The following is a 21,759-nucleotide window of genomic DNA, read 5'->3' on the forward strand; positions in this document are numbered from 1 at the left end:
TTTATAGATTTAGAAGCACCTTTGGGGGATTTGGTCCTTACTTTGTTTTGTTTGTTTGTTTGTTTGTTTGTCTTTTTTTTTTTTTTTTTTGAGACAGTCTCTCACTATGTAGCCCTGACTGGCCTGGAACTCAGAGAATTCTGGCTGCCTCTGCTTTCTGAGTCCTGAGATTAAAGGTGTGACCGCCAAGCCTGGTTCACTTTGGGGTTAATTTTTATTTATTTATTTATTTGTGTGTGTGTGTGTGTGTGTGTGTGTGTGTGTGTGTGTTTCCCTGCATATATGTGTATAACTGGAGTAGGTCAGAAAAAAGTATCAAATCCCTGGAACTTGACTTAGAGACAGTTTTGAGCTACCATGTGGGTGCTAGGAATAAAATCCAAGTCCCCTGGAAAAGCAGTCAGTGCTTTTAACCATAGAGCTATTTTTCCAGCTCTCACTTTGGGATTTTAAAGAGTTTTCATCTATTAATATCACCGTCTAGCTGGGAGGGATAGAGCCAGATGAATTTCTGTGAGTTCAAGAGCAACCTGATCTACGTAGTGAATTCTAGGACAGCATGGGCTACATAGACAGACCTTCTCACCCCTTTCTAAAGGTCTCAAGTCACCGTTCTCAGACTAGAGAGTTTGTATTTCAGCCTTTGGCATCCCATTATTGATGCCTGAATTCTGAGATCAATGTCTGGGAATTTGCTAATTTTAGTTTTAGATCCAAATTTTAGGAGCTTAAATTTGTCATTTTGGATTTGTGATCCTGTATTTAGAGTTTAGGGTTTTAATTTAGATCCCTGTGCCCATAGTTATGACCTGTTTTAGGATCTTTGAGTGCTTTTAAAGATGCACCATGGGGGTGGGGAAGGGTGTGCATTATTTGCCCCACTCATTTTGGAGTCCCAAAGGTCACTAATAATTTGTTTCTCTCTGTGCAGATGTTGGGTTCCAGCAGATACATGTGTTTCCCTGATGAGCTGAGAGCTAGTTCTTTGAGTCCTACTGACAGGTAATGGTCCTCCCAGCCCCACCCCCCAGAACAGTTTCCCCCACTCTGACTGAATAGAACAATAGTAACAACACAATGTTACTAAACACTCACTGTTTCCAGATTGTTTATTTAGACCTTTGATTGTATCTAGTAACCACTATAGCCACCAGACAAAGAAGCAGATGGGAATATTCCCACCGTTTCCCAGAGAGAGTTCTGAGGTGATTTCAGACTTTGATGTTTTGGGGTTGTTTTTTTTTCTGTTTGTTTTTGATTGTTTTGCCAGTGCTGGATATGAGTCCAGGTCCTTATGATGTGAGGCGCTAAGAAACTTTTTTTTTAAATCACTATTCTACATCCACAGCTCCCATTGCGACGATTCTTTCTTTTTTAATTTTCTGTTTTATTTCGTGCATGCAGTGCCTGTGGAGGCCAGGAGAGGGCACCAGATCTCTCTAGAATTGGTGGTACAAAGAGTTGTGAGCCACTTTGTGGGTGCTGGGATGGCAACCTGGATCCCCTATAAGGGCAGTAAGTGCTCTTAATTGCTGAACCATCTCTCCAGCCCCTCTAATTCTGAGGTTCTTAAATTTCTTATTCACCCACCCATCAACACACTTATTAAATGCTAGGAATCGTTTGGATGCTGGGGGTGAGAGGGAACACTAAAATGGCCCTCAAGGCCACATGCATGATAGGCAACGCTCTTCCACTGAGCTATATCCTCAGCTATGGGAATCTGAAAAGGGGGATTCATATAGCAGATTGAGGGTTGGACTGGATTCCCTCTCCATCCATCCAGTCTGGACAAATTAAGAACAGTTGGAGTTCCTTTTACTGTCTTCCCCTTAATGGATGTCCATTCAAACTGCCTCATTCATTCATTAACATCACAGTTAGGCACCTCCTTTGCTCTGGTCCTCTATGTAGGTACTATGCTCAGAAAGAACACCATGAGGAAAATGAAGAATCATGTATCCTGCAGCCCATTGCTTCCTAGAATCTTAGTCATCGACAGTTCAGGCTCTTGCTTTTCTGTTTCTAGATGAGGGATCTTTATAATAATAAAGACTCTTGGTTGCAGTGGGTAGAAACATAGCTAAAATTAGCTTAGGCATAAAAGGATATTTTCTGGATTTTTTAAACAAAAATTCAGGGATACCGAGGCATGGCTGGTCCCAGACAAGGATTGAATGGTTTTGCTGGGGCTCTGCTTGCCTTGGCTCTATCTTTCTTATCAAGCAGACTCTCCCTAGGGATAAGGCAAGATGACTCCTAGCTGCTCAAGTCCATATCCTGCCTGCTTGATCACCCCTGGCCCCCCACCAGAGCCTCTTTTCAAGACTTACTCAGTTAGTGATGGTAACTTCTTGGATGGGCCTTGGTTCTACGTTCCCTTTCAGTGGGAGAAATAGGGTCAGCCACTCTGAACAACATGAACAGAGAGAGAATAGAGGAGAAGCTGTCCAAAGGACAATTGAGGTGCTACTACCAGGGAGGGGGAATGGGATGTTGGTTAAGCAAGAACAGCAATTATCAACAAGTCATTCAATAATCTATGTGCCTCATTATTTAGCACCCTTAACTCCTAAATAATTGTGAGAAATGATTGTACCTTCTTTTTTCAGTTTTCATGAGACAAGGTTTAGCTCTATTCTGGGTTGGCCTTAAGTTCATAACAGTCCTTCTGCCGCATACACTCAAGGGCTGGAATTACAGGTGCAAACCATGCAAGGAAATGAACGAATAAGATCTGGAAGAGGGTTTGATGGACAAAGTGCTTGCCGAGCAAATCATGAGGGTGTGAGTTTGATCTCCTGGAACCCACGTGGAAAAGCCGGGGCAACAGCACATGCCTGGGGCAACAGCACATGCCTGTGTGCTCAGGGAAGGTGGGGACAAGAAGACTCTTAGGCCTACTGGCCAACCAGTCTAGCTGAGTCAATGAGCGCCAGGTTGAGAAAGAGACTGTTTGAAAACATAAGGTCGGGAGTGATTCAGAAAGACACTAAATTTGGACCTCAGGCTTCTATACACTCATATATTTGTGCACATGTGTGCATGCACACACACACACACATACACACACACAAATAAGTAAATAACAGGGCCAGATAAAGCTTTGGAGTATTTATTTATTATCTGTTGTTTGCAGTATTGAGAATTGAACCCAGGGGTTTATGTGTGATGGGTGAGCACTGGTGTGTTTTTAAAAATAAAATCGTGGGGCTGGAAAGATCGCTCAGCAGTTAAGAGCACTTGCTGTTCTTGCAGAGAACTAGGTTCTGTTTCTAGCACTCATGTTGTGGCTCACAGTCATCATAACTCTAGTTCTAGGGCATTCAACTCCCTCAGGAATTCTGACCTCTGAGGGCACCAGCCATGCATACATGCATGTAGGCAAAACATGAATATATATAAAAATAAAAAAATTTAAAGAATAAAACCCTGAGCCAGATATGTTGGTACATACCTGTAATCCCAGCATCCAGGAGGCAGGCAGATCTCTTGAGTTTGAGGCCAGCCTGGTCTACAGAATGAGTTCCAGGACAACCAGAGCTACACAGAGAAACCCTGTCTTGAAGAAAAAACAAGAACAGATAGTTCAAGGCCAGCTTCCACTACATAGAGAAACTCGATGTCAACCTAGGCTATCTATAACACACCCTGTCTCAAAAACAAGAAAGTAGTTCTGGGTTAGCTAAGGTAACAATGATAACCCTGAACCACACTACTGGTCTCAGCTACCGAGGAGGTCAAGGCAGAAGGGCATGGAGCCCAGGAATTTGAGGCCAGCCTAGGTAGCACAGTGTGCCCAAAGACAACACTCCTCAAAATGGCAGTCAGTGAAGAGGTCACTTGGAATCCAGTTTATGACATTTTTCTCTTCATCCCACCATTCAGATGACTAGTGTGTGTGGTGTCTGTGTTCACCAACATTTGAGGAGATGAGCAAGAGTGCTGTCTGCTGCAGGAAGCCCTTTAAGAGCTTTCCATGGGTCCTAGATTAAAGATAAAAGTCTGTACTGGGAGCCTTCAGGGCCATGCTTCACCCAGGATGTCTCCTCCAGCCTTGTCCCCTTTGCTTTCTGGGCTCCAGGGCTTGTGTTTTATGTTTCTTGAGTTCTCCTTGCTCCTTTATGCTACAGGGCCTTTGCAGGTGTTCCTCTGCCTGGATTGTTCCCTACTCCTTCTCACCCCTTCGTATCCTCTACACTAGATTCTGTCAGTCTAGGAAAATCTAATTTTCCTCAGATTTAGTTCCTGAGGAAAAGACCTCACTGGCTAGGCTGGAGTTCCAGGTTACAGGCCCCTCATTTTGTAGGTCGAAGCCTACTATTACAGCATTCGCAACCAAGCAACACATCTCCTTTACCTTCCATCAGAGCCATCTTGATGGATGTTTGCATGCAGTCACACGCGGCCTAGTGCTTAAAATGTCAAACAATGGGGTGCTGGGTAGCTAGTCAGTACAGTGTGGTGTGCAAGATTAAGGACATGAGGTGGAATCTCTAGCACCCACACATATAAACAAGTGCTGAGGAGACAGAGCTAGGAGCATTGAGATTAAGTCAGGTAGCCTAGCTGTATCTGTGAGTTTCAGGTTCAGTGAGAGACTCTGTCTCCAAAACTAACATGGAGAGTAACTAAGGACAACACCTGCTATCAACCTCTGACACGCATTTGTGTGTGCGTGCATGCGTGTGCGGGCACACACACAGAGAGAGAGAGAGAGGGAGAGAGAGAGAGGAGAGACTTAAAAGAGCTAAGTGATGAGTGCAATGCTTTGCTTTCTCTACCTTGAAGCCCTTATTAAGCAAATGACCCCACATTTTCATGTGTAGTGTCCCCCTCAAACTTTACATAGCTCATTCTGATCTGAGTTGCTGTTTTATGTTTGTGTAACCGTGGTTGAGTTCCTTATTTCTGACTATACCCTCAGCTCCAGAAGAACTGTTTGCTCTTTATGCTCTTGTCCTTGCCCCTCACAATTCACGACACACAGTAGGTGCTTGCTAACTAATTGCTGAATGAATGGGTGAGAAAGATGTCTGTAACATCTACCAAATTATTCTATGGGAAGGGAGGGGGTGGCACTGTGTGTGTGTGAATCAGATGACAACTTGCAGGAGTCAGTTCTCTCCTTCTACCACATAGGCTCCAGAGATGGAACACAGGTTATCAGGGTTGTCCACACCTTCACACAGTGAACACTTTCAGGCCCTTGTTTGCCGCCGCTGCCACCACCACCACCACCACCACCACCCCATTCCTGTTGTTCCTTTTCTTCTCTTTCTTTCTTTCCTTCCTTCTTTCTTTCTTTCTCTTTCTTTATTTTTTGGTTTTTTTTGGGGGGGGGGTTCTAGACAGGGTTTCTCTGTGGCTTTGGAGGCTGTCCTGGAACTAGCTCTTGTAGACAATGCTGGTCTCAAATTCACAGAGATCTGCCTGTCTCTGCCTCCCGAGTGCTGGGGAGTGCACCCCAGCACCACCGCCTGGCTCTCTCTCTTTCTTTCTTTCTTTCTTTCTTTCTTTCTTTCTTTCTCTCTCTCTCTCTCTCTCTCTCTCTCTCCCTCCCTCCCTCTTCCTTCCTTGCTTCCTTCCTTCCTCCCTTCCTTCCTTCCTTGCTTCCTTCCTTCCTTCCTTCCTTCTTTCCGTGTTTGGAATGGAATCTAGTACCTCAGACAGACTAGGCAAGTGAGCCACACCCCTAGCCTCTCTCACTGCTAATTCTTTAGGTTTTTTTTTTTTTTTTTTTTTTTGAGGGGGTTGTTTGGTTGTTTGGTTGGTTTTTGGTTTGGGTTTTTCCTTTTGTTTTTATTTTTGAGACTGGGTCTCATGTAGCTCAACTAACTACAAAACTTGATGTGTAATTTAGGATGACTAAACTCCTGAGCATCCAGATACCACCTCCCAAAGACTGGGATAGCAGGCCTGCCACCATGCCCAGCTCCCACTGGTGAACTCTAGGACAGCTCAGAAAGATTCTCCTAGAAATTTGGAGTTTAATTAGGAAGATGAGTGTGCTTCCCACACAGAGCCTGGTCTCCTCACAGAAAGGGCCTAGAGAAACTCTCCCTCTCCATGTGAGGCTCAGCACCAAACCTGGGGGGAGCAACATCACTGCCAATTGGAGCTAAACCTACACCTGTAACTGAAGGGTTGTTTTGTTGTGGACAGGGTACAGCCATTTGTGGGGAGCAGGGTACAAGAGGAAGGTGTGAGGAGAACTGGTGACAGGTGCTAGAGCACCCACAGGAGCACACCCGTGAGCAGTGAGGTGGTGTGTAATTTGGGAGAGCAAGCCCTCATCTTTATGGCTCCACTTAGTGGGGGCGGGAAGGTGCTGTGAGTGTGTGTGTGTGTGTGTGTGTGTGTGTGTGTGTGTGTGTGTGTATGCTACTGAGGGTACCTCATGAATTATGCAATTGGGGATTAGGCTCTGGAAGTTGCCTTTAGCAAATGCACACTGAGTTTCCAGAGTGCCAGAGCCCAGTGCCTGTGCCAGGGACACAGTGATAGTAATGGGCTGCAGGGACATTGAGCTCACCCACCCTGTGCAATGCGTCAGACAGCATGAAAGAGTCAAAGGAACGCTAAGACCAGAGAGGCCAGCTGGGCCAGAAAGGAAAGGGTCCTGTGAGTCACACAGAGGCTTGTAGTGCACACTTGTAATCCCAATACTTGGGAGACTAAAGCAGGGGGACTGCTGAGTTTGAGTCTTTCCTGGGCTGCATAGCAAGACCCTATCTCAAAAAAAAAAAAAAAAAAAAAAAAAAAAAAAAAAAAACCCAGATTGCTCCTTAGCCAGGAGGTGACAGTCAGATTTGTGTTTAGAAAAGCTCCTGCTGCCTCAGAAACCATAGACGCAGGAGGCCAGATGAGGATATGAAGATGAACCTGCAAAGATTAGGGGTTTAACAAGCGGGTGGGGGGTAGGCAAGATTTGGGAACCTATTTGCCTAAGGGATAAAGGAAAAGAATACATTCTGATGATGCCTGAGACTCTGTCTTGGGTGTCCCAGAGTGGAGGTAGAAGACAGATAGCCTTGACATGGGACTGAAGGTTTGGGGCAGTAGCAACCCTTTTAAGCTATATGTGGTGACTCATGCCTGTCGTGTTGCACTCGAGAGACTAAGGCAAGATGATCACATCACCTTGTCTCCAAAAGCTATGTTTAATCAAAATTGACTCTCATCCCCAAACAGGAAGGATAAGAAGAACCACACAAACAAGCTTCGAGAGCTGGCCTCGCTGATCCCTGTGACCATGAAGACCAGAAACAAGAAGCACACCAAGGTGTGGGGACTGAAGGAGAGGAGGCAGGTGGGAGGAAGGGTGTCCAGAGCAGTAAGTGGGGGCCCCTCATGGGAAATCGATGCAGGCCCTCTCAGTGATGGATGTGGTCTTTCTCTGAGTTCATGATCCCACTGAGGATTCTTTTCTTTAGAAGCCAGTTCCTCACCCAGTCAACAGGTATGGTACCACTGAGCTATACCCCTAGCCCTGTGGGATTCTTTTAGGATAAGAGGTGGGGGTGGGGGTGGAGCAGGGGCTGGAGACAGCTCAGTCAGCACTGTTACTCAAGCATGAGAACTTGAGCCCAGTCCCAGAGCCCACAGAAAGCTGTGTGTATTGAGGTGTCTTTGTGCATGCTTGTATTGGTCAGCCAATCAGAGGGAGAGGGAGGGAGGGAGGGAGGGAGGGAGGAAGGAAGAAAGAGGAAAAACCCCACAGTGGCCGGGCAGTGGTGGCGTACGCCTTTAATCCCAGCACTCGGGAGGCAGAGGCAGGCGGATCTCTGTGAGTTCGAGGCCAGCTTGGTCTACAGAGTGAGTGCCAGGGTAGGCTCCAAAGCTACACAGAGAAACCCTGTCTCAAAAAACCAAAAGAAAAGAAAAGAAAAACCCCACGGTGGCCAGCCCCTGAGGAATGACACTGAAGATGATCTCTGACCCCTACATACATGTGCACACTGGCACCCACATGAACATGCACATATACACAAGAGAAAGAGGCAAAGGGAGCTGGGAGTGGAAAAGTGGAGGCAGAGGTCACACAGCAGAGCAGGAGCCCTCCAGCCTCACAGCTGCTGCCTGAGACTCCTCAGTCTCTCTCAGCACCAGGTTCTTGGTTGAAAGGAAAGAGTAAGCCTGGCCTGGTGTCCCACGATTTTAATTCCAGCCCTCAGGAGGCAGAGGCAGGCAATCTCTGTGAGTAAGAGGCCACAAGCCTGGTCTCCAGAGTGAAATCCAGGACGTCTAGGGCTACACAGAGAAACCCTGTCTCAAAAAAAAAAAAAAAAAAAAAAAAAAAAAAAAACCAAAATAAGAGGAAAGATAACTTTGATTCCTAAGCAATACTGCAAGACAAAAATAATGTCTTGGCCTGTAGTTTATCGACAGAGCTCTTGCCTATCATGTGCAAGGTTCTAGATTTCATCCCTGGGTGGGGGTGGGGGTCGGGGTGAAGTACAGAGGGAAGATAAACTGTGGCCCCGTGTTACATGCCTTTCATTCTAGCACATGGGAGGCTAAGGCAGAAGAATTGCAAGATCAAGAAGGTCTGTCTGGGCTACAGAGTGAGTTCAAAACAGCATGGGCAGCTTAGTGAGCCCTCATTTCAAAACACAAATGTAAACAGAGGCCTGGGGAGGTAGTGCAGTGGTAGAGGCTGGCCTTGAACACATAAGGCCCTGAATTCAAAGAGAGAGACTCAGGGGAAAGTTCATTATCTTTTCCTTTGGCAACTTGGAAAGGCCTTATACCCCCTGCAAACCATCAACAAAGTCTTTTCAGGGCACCTCTGTTCTTAAATAGTCTCCTCACCATTGACCCACCTGCCTCCCTCTTACAAAGATCCTCATGACTGCATTGGGCTCATGTGGGTAATCTTAAGAAATCTCTCCATCTCCAGATCCTTAACTCAGTGACATCTGTAAGTCTCCTTGCTCTATAAGGCAGCCTATTCACAGGCATGGGACTAGGATGTGGCTACCTTTGGGACTGGGATGTGACTATGGGGGAATTTTCCTGTGTCCTCAAGCATTTGCATATTTGGTGTGTATAGGTACTGTCACGAGATTGTGGGAAGCCATGGATGAGACAGACACAGTTCCTGCCCTCAAGGAATGAGTCTAACATTCTATGACTGACAAGATGTCTACCTCCTTTGGAATTATCTCTAGGGCTGTCTGCTTTTTTTTTTTAATCTTTAAGTTATTTTTTATTTTTTTTTATGTTCATGGGTGTTTTCCCTGAACGTGTGATTAAAACAGAAGAGGGTATTGGATCCCCTGGAAGTGGTTGTGAGCCACCCTTGGGTGCTTGGAATAGAATCTGGGTCCTCCAGAAGATCAGCTAGAGCTATTATTATCTGATGACCCAACTCTCTAGCTCTAGTTCCCCACCTTTTTCTTTTTAAATAATTAATGTATTTGTGGTACTGAGCATTGAACCCAGGGCCTTGTGCATAGTAGATAAATACTCTTCACTGAACTATACTTATTCCTGAGATAGGGTCTCACTAAGCTACCAGTGGCCTTGAACTCACTTTGTAGTCTTGGCTGGCCTCAACTTGGAATCCTTTACCTCTACCTACTGAGTGGCTAGGATTATGGGTCTGTGTCATCAGGCCTAGTTTCCTTCTACTTTTCTCTGGTTTTGGTTTTTCAAGATAGGGTTTTTCTGGGGCTGGAGAGATGGCTCAGAGGTTAAGAGCTCCGACTGTTCTTCCAGAGGTCCTGATATCAATTCCCAGCAACCACATGGTGCCCTCTTCTGGTGTGCAGATAGACATGGAAGCAGAATGTTGTATACATAATAAAGAAATAAATCTTTAAAAAAAAATAGGGTTTTTCTGGATAGTCCTGGCTGACCTGGAATTCACTCTGTAGATCAGGCTGGCCTCGAACTCAGAGATTCACTTGCCTCTGCCTCCTGAGTTCTGGGATTAAAGGTGTTCGCCACCACTGCCTGGTTTACTTCTCTCTCTTTAAAAAAATACTAATGTATGTGTGTGAGAGAAAGGGGAGGCACACATGTCTTGGCATGTTTAGAGGTCAGAGGACAATTTTGGGGAGTCAGTTCTGTCCTCCACAGAGGGATCTGGGGATGGAGCTCAGGTCATCAGGTCTGTACAGTGAGTACTTTCATCCTCTGAGTCATTTATTTACCCTCACCAGTCCATTCAGCTGACTTCTCTACCATGTATGCTCTCCCATGCTCAGGACTCTTGCCCCCTCCACACTCTCTCTGGGTTCCCTCCTGGCCAACATACACTCTGCTTTTCAATCAGTGCCCAGGCTCTGGGGTCAGCCCATCTTACTGGAGGAAGTCGTCCACCTAATGTGTGGCCATGAATGTGCTGTTAGGAATGGCTTCCTTGTGTCTTAGGTATCCATCCACACCACTCTGGCTAATTGATTGCCTCCTGTCCTGCATGAACCTGTAGCTTTTCCATCTGACCACCAAAGTCCTTATCACAGTGATTGCTCCCTCATTTTAAAAACTGTACACACACACACACACACACACACACACACACACACACACACACACGCACACACACACACGCACGCATATGTATACACATACATGCATGCACACACACGTTTAGTTATTTCCTGGAAGTGGGGCATGAGCCACAGTGACAAGCACCTTCACCACTGAGCTATCTTGCTAGCCCTGTTTCCTCATTTCTGACACCCTTTGGGTGGAGAGTTCTTCCAGGGCAAGGGCTACAAAGAATGACTTTCTAGCATCCAGCCTAGAGCAAATAATGACTGATAACTGTTGCTCCCAACTTACTGTGAATTCCTGGAATCAGACCTCAAATGTTGAGTATTTTAAATATGCCTCCTTCTTTAAAAACCAAAGTTTTAAATTATTTGTTGCAAATGTCATGACACAATTGTAAAGTCAGAGGACAAATTGAGAGAGTCAGTTCTCTCATGTGGGCTCTAAGGATTGAGAACACAGGATGTCAGACTTAGTGTCTGCTAAGCCATCTCACAGACCTACCTTCTTTTTTCACTTTGAGACAGAGACTTACTACATAGTCATGCTTGGCTTGGTACTTGCTTTATAGCCCAGAGTGGTCTCAAACTAATGGCAATCCTCAGCTTCTGGTGTTGTGATTATAGGCCTGTGCCACCACACCTTGCAAGGCTGTGAGAAATGTATGAAAATGTTCACTTTTTGTGGGTTGGGGTGTTGTATAGCCCTTACTGTCCTGGACTTGGCTGTGTAGACCAGGCTGGCCTCGAACTCAGAGATCTGCCTGCCTCTGCCTTCTGAGTGCTGGGATTAAAGGTGTGAGCCTCCATACCTGGCAGCATGCTCACTTAAAAAAGTTTCTTATGTCTATTTATTCTATTTTATATTTATGAATGTTTTGCCTGGATGCATGTATGTGTACCATGTATATATGCCTAATGTGTGTGAAGGTTGGAAGAGGGTGTCAGGTCACCTGGAATAAGAGTTACAGGGAGTTGTGAGCCTCCCATGACAGTGTTGGGAACCAAACCCATGTCCTCTGCAAGAGCAGCAGATGATCTTAACTGCTAAACCAACTCTCTATAGAGCCCCTGGATATGCTCACCCTTTGGTTTAAGAAATTCATGAAGAAGGCTGGGCATGGTTGTTCACACCTTTAATCCCAGCACTCAAAGGCAGAGGCAGGTGGATCTCTGTGAGCTCAAGGCTAGCCTGGTCTACATAGACAGCTAGAGCTATATAGTGAGGTCCTGTTTAAAAATAAAATAGGCCTGGCGGCGGTGGCGAATGCCTTTAATCCCAGCACTTGGGAGGTGGAGGCAGGCGGATCTCTGTGAGTTTGAGGCCATCCTGGTCTACTTGCTCTGTAGACCAGCTGGCCTCAAACTCAAGAGATCTGCCTCCCAGGTGCACTCTTTTCTCTTTCAATCCCTTGAGACCCCCTTGAAGGTAATCTCCTTCAAGCATTGACTAAGGCCTTTTTAAAATTCTGTGTGTGTGTTTATCTGGGAGGGTAACAGGAGGGTTCTCGCTCTCTCTCTCAGTCCTTTTCTTGTCTCTCTGTCTCTGTCTCTTTCTATGGAGTCTTGCTATGTAGCCTGTATTGTCCTGGAATTTGCAATCCTCCTGCCTCAACCTCCTAAGTACTGGGATTACAGGAGTGTTCTAGCATGTCTGGCTGATAATTTGAAATGATTTTGTATTGGTTTTCAGTTTTGTATCTCCTGTAGCAGCTCAGCAGGTATTTAGTGGCAGTGGTGGAGCAGGCAGTGTCTGCCTGCTGGCCAGAAGCACCCTGCTGGGTGCTGTGAGAACTCTACTTCTTTAAAAGCCCCTGGCTGAGCTACCTCTCCATTCTCTGCCTTTGGAATACAGAAATAAGTTAGCTAATGTCTTGCCTCAGCTAGCTCAAGGTCAAAGGGAGAGAAGAACATGGCAACAGATAACAGAAAGCAGTGTGGCTGATGTGGAGGTGGAGAGCTGACCCAGCCTGGACAAGATGGTCACAAGGGAAGGGGACTGCGTGGGGTTCAGAGGGGATCAGGCAGTGAGAGGGCCTGTGGAGAGAAGAGGGAAAAGATGACCAATAGGGGACTGAATATGAACCAAAGTCCCACCTGGGGCCAGAAGCTGAGCAGGATTTGCCAATAACTGGATCAGGAGGCAGGCTGCCTTGCTCAGATTCCAGCTCTGCCTCCTTAGGTTTCCAAACCCCTTCATCTTCAGCTGCCTCTCCAGGACAAGCTAGGAGCAAGACAGCAGAATGGGTGAAGCTCTGCCAATAAGGCTGCTGGTGTATGTGTGCAGAGGAAGCTGTGAGGTACTTCCTGTCTGTTCCCCAGAAGTCTCATACTGTCCAGGGCCTGACCCTCACACAAGTCAGGGTCTTACAGAGTGCATCCTAAGCTGGCTTCCAAATCATGATCTCGCTTCCTCTGCCTCTTGTGGAGCCGAGAGGACAGGTGGGCAGCATGCCGCTCTCTCCACCCTGTCTCTGTGCAGAAGGAGATTCTGCTGCGTGTCCTGCACTACATCCAGTACCTCCAGAGAAGCATTGATGTGGCCAAGGCTGTGCTCAAGCTCCACGGCAGCAATAGCAAAGGGGGATTTGTGGGTAAGCAGTTCCACTTCCAATGCAGCAATATACCACAATGTACCACATATTTTCCTGGATGTCAGGGAAACCAATTGGCCATCTTCCCCTTGCTGGGGAAGATGACTACGTCTGAGAGGTAATCCAGGTGCTGTAGGAGAGCCAGATGAGATGGCTCACACCTGTTACTCCAGCACCCAGAGGCCAGCCTAGGCTATACAGTGAGTGCCAGCCTAGCCTAACCTACAGAGCAAGACCTGGTCTCAAGGAAACAAAACAAAATGTGGTCACTGTGTTTTGGAGTTTGGAGGAGGAAGCCTAAGAGCTTGATCTTCAAGGACAGCACAAGGGAAGCCTGCCAAACTGCAGAACCACTTTGCCCAAGAGCCTGAGGAAACAGAATGTTTGGGACAGGCAGCAGATGTGAATGGGGGAGATGTAGCACTGAGCGGGTTGATGTGCGCCCTTTCCAAGCCCGATGGTGATTCAGACTCTGCTGTGACCATAGCCTCTCTGAGCTTCAGCCATACAATCTGTAAATTGGGAGCCCAGCAGCACTTCCCTCCTGTGTGTGCTATGGGAATCAGTTGTGTTAACACAAAGGAACAGCATGGTGGGGGCAGCACACAGCTACCTAGCCCTGCTGAGAAGCACTCAGGCAGGAAGGAGAAAGAGACCAGGCGCACAGAGGCCAGAGCAGAGAGGGAAGAGATGAGCAGTCTTAGCAGATTGGACCAGGGAACATCCTGCTCAGATTAGTTTGCTTTTGTTTTTATTTTTCTTTGTTTTCTGTTGTTGTTTTGTTTGTCTTGTTGTGTTTTTGAGACAGAATATTGCTGTATAGCCCAGATTGGCCTCAAACTTGCGGTAACCCTCTGCCTCAGCCTCCTAAGTGCTGGGATGTCACATTTATTTCCTATGCCTTCCTGCCTTGTCCTTTGACCTCTTGGCTGTGCAGCCATAGACCTCAGTTTCCTTGTTTGTAAAGTCTGCCTGAAAACCTTCCCACCCCCAGGGTTGGAGAGCCTTGTCTGGGAGGAGAAGAGTGTGCAGGATGGAGAGTGGGCTCTGATCTGCTCCCTTCTCCACTCCCAGGACTGGGTCGGAACCCATCTACTGGCCCAACCCGGCGGAGACACTCCACCCCCTCCAGCTCTCAGAAGTCATGCCTTTGGGGCTCCTGCTCGAGACCCCGAAAGAAGAAGTTCACCCGAGTGTCAGGTACATGTAGTCTCTGGAGGCAGGACAGGGAGCTGCTGTTGTGGAGTAGGTTCCTCTTATAGGGGCACACTAGGCTAGGCCCTCCTGTCTATGCCTGAGTCCACTCCCAGGCTTCCTAGGGGGCTCTGAGGCCTGGGGTGGCATGCTCTCCTCTGGGCCTTTATTTCTTCCTCATTGGGACAGGCACTAGTTCAGGCCCTCTCAAGATTACAGAAAAGCCTGAGTAGACACTGACAAGCAGTGCTCGTATCAGAAGCTCTGCGAGGCCCAAGGAAGGTGCTGCTGTCATCATTTACTGTCCTTGACCTAGGGCATAGGAGAGGTGGGAGGGTAGGAAGATGCAAGTGTAGAGGCCAAGAGTCCTGGCTCTAGCCCAGCTCCCCACACCCTCACTCCCCAACCCCTTGACCTCAGCATCAAAAGCCTGTGAAGTGGGACTCTGGCCTAATCACTACCTAATCACTTGTTTCAGTCATGGCTGCATGATGGGGGACAAGACACTCCAACAGGAGCTGCGTGTGGGAAGTGCTTAGAAACTTGCTAAGTGTGTGCCACACACCCAGAGCGCTGGTGTCATTGGCCTGGTGCGGGGTGCCACACACCCAGAGCGCTGGTGTCATTGGCCTGGTGTGGGGTGCCACACACCCAGAGCGCTGGTGTCATTGCTAAGTGTGTGCCACACACCCAGAGCGCTGGTGTCATTGCTAAGTGTGTGCCACACACCCAGAGCGCTGGTGTCATTGGCCTGGTGTGGGGTGCCACACACCCAGAACTCTGGTGTCATTGGCCTGGTGTGGGGTGCCACACACCCAGAGCGCTGGTGTCTTTGGCCTGGTACGGGGTGCCACATCACCTGTGCCTTCTGCTCTTAGAGCTCACAAGTTGGCTCAGTGAGCTCCATTGGAGGAGCTGGGCACACCTGGGGTGCTGGTGAGTGGCCAGGCCAGGCAATGCTCTGGAATGTGACAACTCAGAGCAGAAGAGTTCCCTCCCTGAGCCAAATTCTGAGGCATCCATGTGTCCCCACAAAGCCCCCTGATTGGTCTCTGTTCTCTCAGAGCGCCCAACCTGGCCTCAGAAGCCTCGCCGCTCTCTGGCTCTGGACCAGCCTGAAAATCTGGCCACTGCACATCCAGGTCAGAAGGAAGAGAACGGGGAAGGTGCTACCTACCCAAGAGATCTCAGCCCTGGCACCCACCCCACAACTGCACTGTCCCTGTCGGAAGATGATGGAGGAGGGGCCCAGCTGGTGTTCCTGGACATGGCTCAGAACATTGTTGCCTATGACATGACAAGTTGGTGCCTTTCCTCAGCAGGAACTTACTATTTTATCTGCGTGTGTTCCTCGTCTGTCCCCACTGTGTGTACATGTTTGTGTGCGTTTGTCTGCTCTTTCACAGATTTTGCCCTGGACAGTCCTAGCAACAAGGCATAAATCACCGAATGGGATGACACTGCCTCTCTCATCCTGGGACATTCACCCGTAGCTTTCCTTTCTTGTGTAGGGCTCTGTGAGGGAGAGACAAGATCAGGGTCATCCTGTATGTGAGCTTCAAGTCTCAAATCTGGGGATGGAGGAACGTGTGCCTACTGGGCTTCTCTGAAGAAGCCAGACTGTGCCTGTACCAGAGGGGAGAAGAGGTGGAAACACCTAAAAAGGACAGGAGAGCAGACAGCCTTGGCCTTTCACTAGCTCCGAGGCTGCAGAGTACCCAGTTCTCCATCATGCTCCCCTATCATTAACTTGGTGCTTGTGACACAGTAGTGACCAAATTCTCAGTCCAGTGATGGAATTCCCCATGTTTCCCAGGCCACCCAGACTTGCTGGGGTGCTAGAATGTCCTGGTCTCAGAGGAAGCATCCCTTCCTGCTAGCTATATGACTTGGCTGGACATGCCATTCACATAGCAGTGACTGGGCTAACCTATTGGTCAATGCATTGTACATCAGTAAAAGACTTGCAGGGGTGGGACAGGGCCAGCTGCATTTGTGTGCCATCACTGTTGTCATGACATTTTTTGTCCATGTTAAGGATATGATCTCCAGTGCAGTTTCTGATAGAGGTGTGAATCAGTGCTGCAGTGACTTGGGCACCACAGCCTAAGGTTCTGGTTTGGGTATGGGAGGAGGAAGGCTGGTGGCAGATTCTGGTTCCTATCCTTCCCCCTGTCTTGGGGCCCTGGAATCTGGCCCATATACAGTCATAGTCACCTTATTTTGACACCCCTCCTCCAGGTGATCATGGTGCAGGGGCTCAGGATGGTGAGCCTGACATTGACGTCAAGGCTCAGAGCAGGGTTCAGAGGTCCTATCTCCTCACCAGGGCACAGCCCTGTCTCAGGTAAGGAAACCCCAGGGTGTCAGTGGCTGGGGATGAGGTGTCTATGGAGTATGAGGAATGGCTTTGCATTCTCTGCCCTCAGAGCTCCCTGAATGGCAACCTGGGCCCAGCTGCATGCTGGCTGGTGCAGGCTCCCATGAAGGTCTGGATTGTCACCCGTTGATCTTCCTTGCCTTTCTGCCCATCCCAGCCTGTTCTCAACCATCAAGTGCTTCTCTATTACAGACCTTGACTGTATCAGTGAGGCTGACCTGAGGTAGAGCCCAAACCTCTTCTTTGGCATTGGAGAATGTGACCCATCTGGCCATGTCGGCCTTCTCTTGCCTTTACCACCAACCTTCCACTGAACAGCACAAATGTCCTCCGGTCCCCACACTACCTGCTCTGAGCTTGGGGCTCTGGGCCCTCTACTTGGAGCATCTGCCTCTGATTTACCTGGGAAACCACCCTCTCCTATGTGCCCTTTGGTCTTCTGGAACACTCCACCACGGGGTCCCCTCTGTTGTCAGCATCTGCTTGCCAGCTCATTTTTCCTCACAAGACTTTGAAGCTCCTTGAGGGTAGAAGCCCCAGCTGATTATGTTCCCTGGGGTTGTATAGAGTTGGCCATGTGAGTGCCATAAGTCTCAGCTGAGCTCAGCCCAGTGCTGTGTCTTCCTCTAACTCCAACTCTCACAGGCAGAAGCTATTCTTGTGCACTTCCAGTGAGAGAGACAAAGAAGCTTCAGACATTGACCCCTGGCTTCCTGCGTGGACCTCAGAGGACAGCCCCAATGGTGATTACAACTCCTCTTCTTGTAGGCTGTGAGCCTTCTGAGCCTTCCTCTCCAAAGGGTTTCTATGGTGGAGAAAAGCAGGAAGGTTGGGGATCTGCTAAACACAGGGGTGGCAAACATTCTCTGCCTATCATCACTTTGCCCCGATTGCTATGCCAGATATTGCTAATCATTCCCTGTTTTCATGAGCCAGCCACTACAGAACCTTTTGAACACAGAAGTCTGCTGTCTCTGGCACACCGTAATGATGATCTCATTTTTGTTGATGTATTGCCAGGCAATGTCCTATACCACCACGACTCTGAATGTCAGTGTTCTTTCTCCCAGTGTCTGACATTATCCCTTCAAAGCCTGCTACTGCACTGGGGTTGACCACACTCCTGAGTGCCATGATCCTTTCAGGGAGCCCACTGGCCTCGGGGTCTTCCCAGATCAGTAACTGGCATGTGACGAACTACCTGAGTGAGATCTTAGGACTCAGCTCTTCCCTCTTCAGCTCCCCAAGCAAAACCCTGCCAGATCATGTCCTGGAGGATGGCAACTACTGTTTGACTGAAGGTGGGCTGCCAAAGTGGGAGGAGCTTCGTTTATTCATAAAACATGGGAACACCTACCCACCAAGTACTTGGGCCTGAGCTGGGCCCAATGGATGCCCAGAGGGCCTTGAAGGGCCCATAATTCCTCCCAGCATAGGGGCCACTAGGTCATGTAGTGAAGGGAAGGTTCCAGAAAGCTGCCACACTCACAGCTGGCCTGTGAGTGAGACCTGGACATAAGTTAGGAAATCCCAAAGGGGAGAGAATCAGAGAAGAGGATTGGGACCAGGCAGGGTGCTGTGAGGAAGGTGCCTAGTCCTGCCAGTCCTCTGCTCACAGGTCTCTTGGAGTCTTCGCCTGCTGCCTGTGAACTGGAGGGCCTCCAAGAGAAGGTAAGCTCCATCTTCCTGGCTTGACCCCCTCACAGAGCATACCACACCTCCATCCTTCTGAGACTTACCAAGTTTGTCCTTACCTCTGCCTGTGAGGGGCCTGGGAAAGGCCTGCCTAAGACCACAGCTACTCCCCAAGCAGAACCATGGTGCTTAGCGTATGCATGTTTAATGTGTCTGTGCATTTGACACAGGTTCTCTTGGATCCCAGACTGGCCTCAAAATCAATCCTCCTGCCATAGCCTGCCGAGAGCTTGGATTACAGGAGTATACCAATTTATCTGGTCAAATAAGTCTCAATTCTCTGAGCATGGAGTTTTACTCCAGTGGGTAGTCACATTACAGGCCTCATGGTGCATAGAGCTCATGCAGAAAAGCTCCGTTGGTGTCATCTGGTTTTATCTTTGCCTCCAGGTCAGCCACAGGAGGGAGCAGAAGGGAGGGAGAACCAGTCAGCAGGGACTGGTGCTAAGGCTACCCATGTGGGAAGGGGCACCTGTGTCCTCCAGCTGAGACACCTGTGTTCCTGTTCTAGTCCAAGTTCCTCGTGTGTGTATTGATGCCACGAGGCCCCTGATTGGGACCTTTGAATCAAGGTTCCTGAGTTTCCAGGGGTGTGGAGACAGGCAAGGGTGTCTAACCTGTGCTGTTTCCAAGGCCCTGCATACACTGTAGTCAGTGAGTGTCTTCCTCATCTGGTCCAGGACACACCCTCTGAGGGCCCTACAGCCCCACCTAACTTCCAGTCCTCAGTCTCACTGGACCACTGCTACCTGTCACAGCATGAGAACATCAAGGTGCTGTCCAGCAGCAGCTCCAGTTCCGAGTCCACAGACACGGAGTCTTTGTGGGAACAGGAGGTGAGAGGGGTGGCCATCTACCCAGGGAGGACAGGGGTCTTCTTCCTTGCTCAGCCTTCTGTCCTGCAGCAGGCCAACCCTGTGGGCTTGCAGACCCCCAGTGATGAGGACAGAGACTACACATGGACTCCTACCCGACAGTCTTCTGGCCTGCTGGCAGCTGGCAAAAAGACCAAGAAGGTCCAGGCAAGCCAGGGCTCTGTGAAGCCCAAGGACAACAGAAAAGCCTGCCCTGGCCAGGCGAAGAAAAAGTGTGTCAATGGCTTCATCATGTTCTGCAGAATGAACCGGAAGCAGTACATCCGGTGGGTAAGGGCACCCGGGTCTTTAAAGTAAAAAGCGGTTACCATTCCCATGTGTACCCCCAGACCATGTGCCCTACTGCTTTGCCTTCCCATCCTGTGCAACAGACCCAAGCTCAAACTAGACATCAGAGAAAAGGAAATTAATTGGCTTCTGTCACCATCAAGAAAACTGCCTCCAGTTGGTTCTGGGCTGAATCAGTCCTGTCCCTTTCTCCTGAGCTGTCATCTCCAGCATGCTGGGCCACATTGGCAGCAGGTTGTCCTCAGGAGGTTCAGGCTCAGTCCTGCTGGATGCCCTAGAAGTTTCATCTCTAAACGCCCTTGGGGTTGACTTAGATCAGGTGCCAGCCCTGGACCTGTCACTGTTGGCTGAGCAACAGCAAGAAGAGCCATTGCCTTCGCTGGAAGAACGGGTTCGTGGGTGGTGGGGAGAGCCTGTGAAGTGGTGACTACAGGTCATTTATGCTTTGGGGGACATCTGTGTCTCTAGAGGGTGTAAATGGGGCACTGGAAGGCTGGTGGGAAACCAAAGATAGCCGAGGACCATGATGTACTAGCCATTGTGACCTGCTCCTTCCTGTCCCAGAGCCTGTCCTGGGACTGCCTCCACAGCTGCCACCAAGGAGCTGGCTCAACTGTGGCGAGGGATGACTCTGGAGGAAAGGAGACCATACTGGTAAGAAGTGCCTTCCAGAGGGCGTGGGGGGATGGAACCATGGGCCCCAACCTGTGACCCCATCCCTCACTTACAGCCTCGTGACTTTACTAACATGTTTGGTTGGGCTTTGCTGGGCTGAGGACTTGTGAAACACAAATTCCTTTTCTTTGTGTGTATGTGGTGCCCGCACATGCGTGTGTGGTATGTGCGTACATGTAAGTGCATGCAGAGGCCAGGACAGGAGGACACCAGGTGTCTCTCTCTTGCTTTTGCCTTGTTGTCTTGAGGCAAGTGTCTCCCGTGGAATGGGGAACTGGCCTTTTCAGCCAGGATGGCTGGACAGCAAGCACTTGGGATCTGCCTGTCCCTGCTCTGCTCCTAGAGCTTTGAGACAGGTACACACAGCCAGATTCAGCTCTTTATGTGGGCACTGGTGACTCAAACTCACGGCCCAGAGCAAGTGCTTATTCACCGAGTATCTCTGGCCCCTGGGTCCCAAGTTTTATTTATGACCTGCGAGGTGATAGAGTGTCAGCTGTGATGAGCTTTGCTGGGCCTTAGACCTGCTGCCTCCATTTCTGCTTTGCCACATAGAGCATCTCAGTTATTTCCCTGTCACTTGGCCTCTTCTCTCTCTCGTCTTAGTCACCCTTTCCCAGTTCTGTCCCCTCCACCACCCTCAAGGGCTCCCCCTTGCCCATTTCCAAACTATCCCAAATCTTCACGTCTGTGAAGAGCACCCAGCAGGGTCCAACTTAGATATCAGAACCTGGAGCCCCAAAGAGAGACTGGCCCCCCGGGACCACAGCACTAGTCGGAGAAGCTAGGAGCCAAGGGTAAGGAACTTCCGTCTGTCCCCAGCACTAAGGCACGCAGGTTCAGCCGCCAGCACAACCGCATTGTGAAGCGGGAGAGCTCCAGCAGTGAGGACGACGATGGGGAGACCCCTAAGCCCTTCTACCAGCTGCTGGCTGAGAAGGCCCAAGTGTCTTTGGGGCTGGCTTCACTGCCCTCCCCTCACTGCCAGCGGGAGGGGCAGTCCCTGCTGGGTCTGTCATCTGCTTAGCTCCCAGGCCCCCCAATGAGTGTTTCCCCTGGGCCTCAGTAGGCACTGCCAAGGGTCCCCTGCCCAGCACCCAGACCCAGAGAGGAAGTGTTATTTACTGACCCAAGGCTCCATCCTCTGCCTTGTACATAGACAGCCCTTCCCACCTGTTCTTACAGGATGGGTGCCCCAGATGAAATGCAGAGTTCCCAGAATCGTATGTTTCAACCCTGTTTGTTTTCGTTGCATCCTTCCCTGCTCTATTAGTCTTAAAATGAAATGGAACCCTTTTTACGAGCAGGGAGAGAAGGAATGCTGTGTCCCAGATCCCTTGGCCCTTGTGTGGGCTTTCCACATATCAAATGCGGAAGCCCTTTGCTTCTGAAAGCCCACAGGTATGAACTCAACCCCTTTACCTCAGAAATCCAGTCTTGGGATGTGGTGACCCACGTTCATAATTCCACCATTCAGGAGGCTGAGGCAGGAAGTAGGATTTGAGGCCAGTGTGAACTATAGAACATGACCCCCATCTCAAAAAGAACCCAAACAA

The 21,759-nt window shown here is 49.1% G+C and overlaps 1 protein-coding gene across 2 annotated transcripts; it reads left to right on the forward strand.

Moving 5' to 3' along the window:
* Window positions 1-931: 931 nt before the first annotated feature.
* On the forward strand, window positions 932-21,719 carry Meiosin (meiosis initiator). Of its 2 annotated transcripts, XM_035449463.1 has the most exons (14): window positions 932-1,002; window positions 7,195-7,285; window positions 12,985-13,096; window positions 14,171-14,296; window positions 15,355-15,591; window positions 16,532-16,637; window positions 17,273-17,281; window positions 17,316-17,413; window positions 17,816-17,971; window positions 18,289-18,341; window positions 19,046-19,201; window positions 19,271-19,506; window positions 20,093-20,182; window positions 21,026-21,719. In XM_035449463.1, exons 1-14 carry the CDS (start codon window positions 932-934, stop codon window positions 21,228-21,230), a joined length of 1,746 nt encoding a protein of 581 aa, XP_035305354.1. In that variant the 3' UTR covers window positions 21,231-21,719. The 2 variants fall into 2 exon arrangements, with proteins under 2 accessions (XP_035305354.1, XP_035305353.1); XM_035449462.1 differs by having other exon boundaries at window positions 19,046-19,506.
* The last annotated feature ends 40 nt before the right edge of the window (window positions 21,720-21,759 follow it).

This window comes from Cricetulus griseus, chromosome 9 (genome assembly GCF_003668045.3).
Source record: "Cricetulus griseus strain 17A/GY chromosome 9, alternate assembly CriGri-PICRH-1.0, whole genome shotgun sequence".
Taxonomy (NCBI): Eukaryota; Metazoa; Chordata; class Mammalia; order Rodentia; family Cricetidae; genus Cricetulus; species Cricetulus griseus.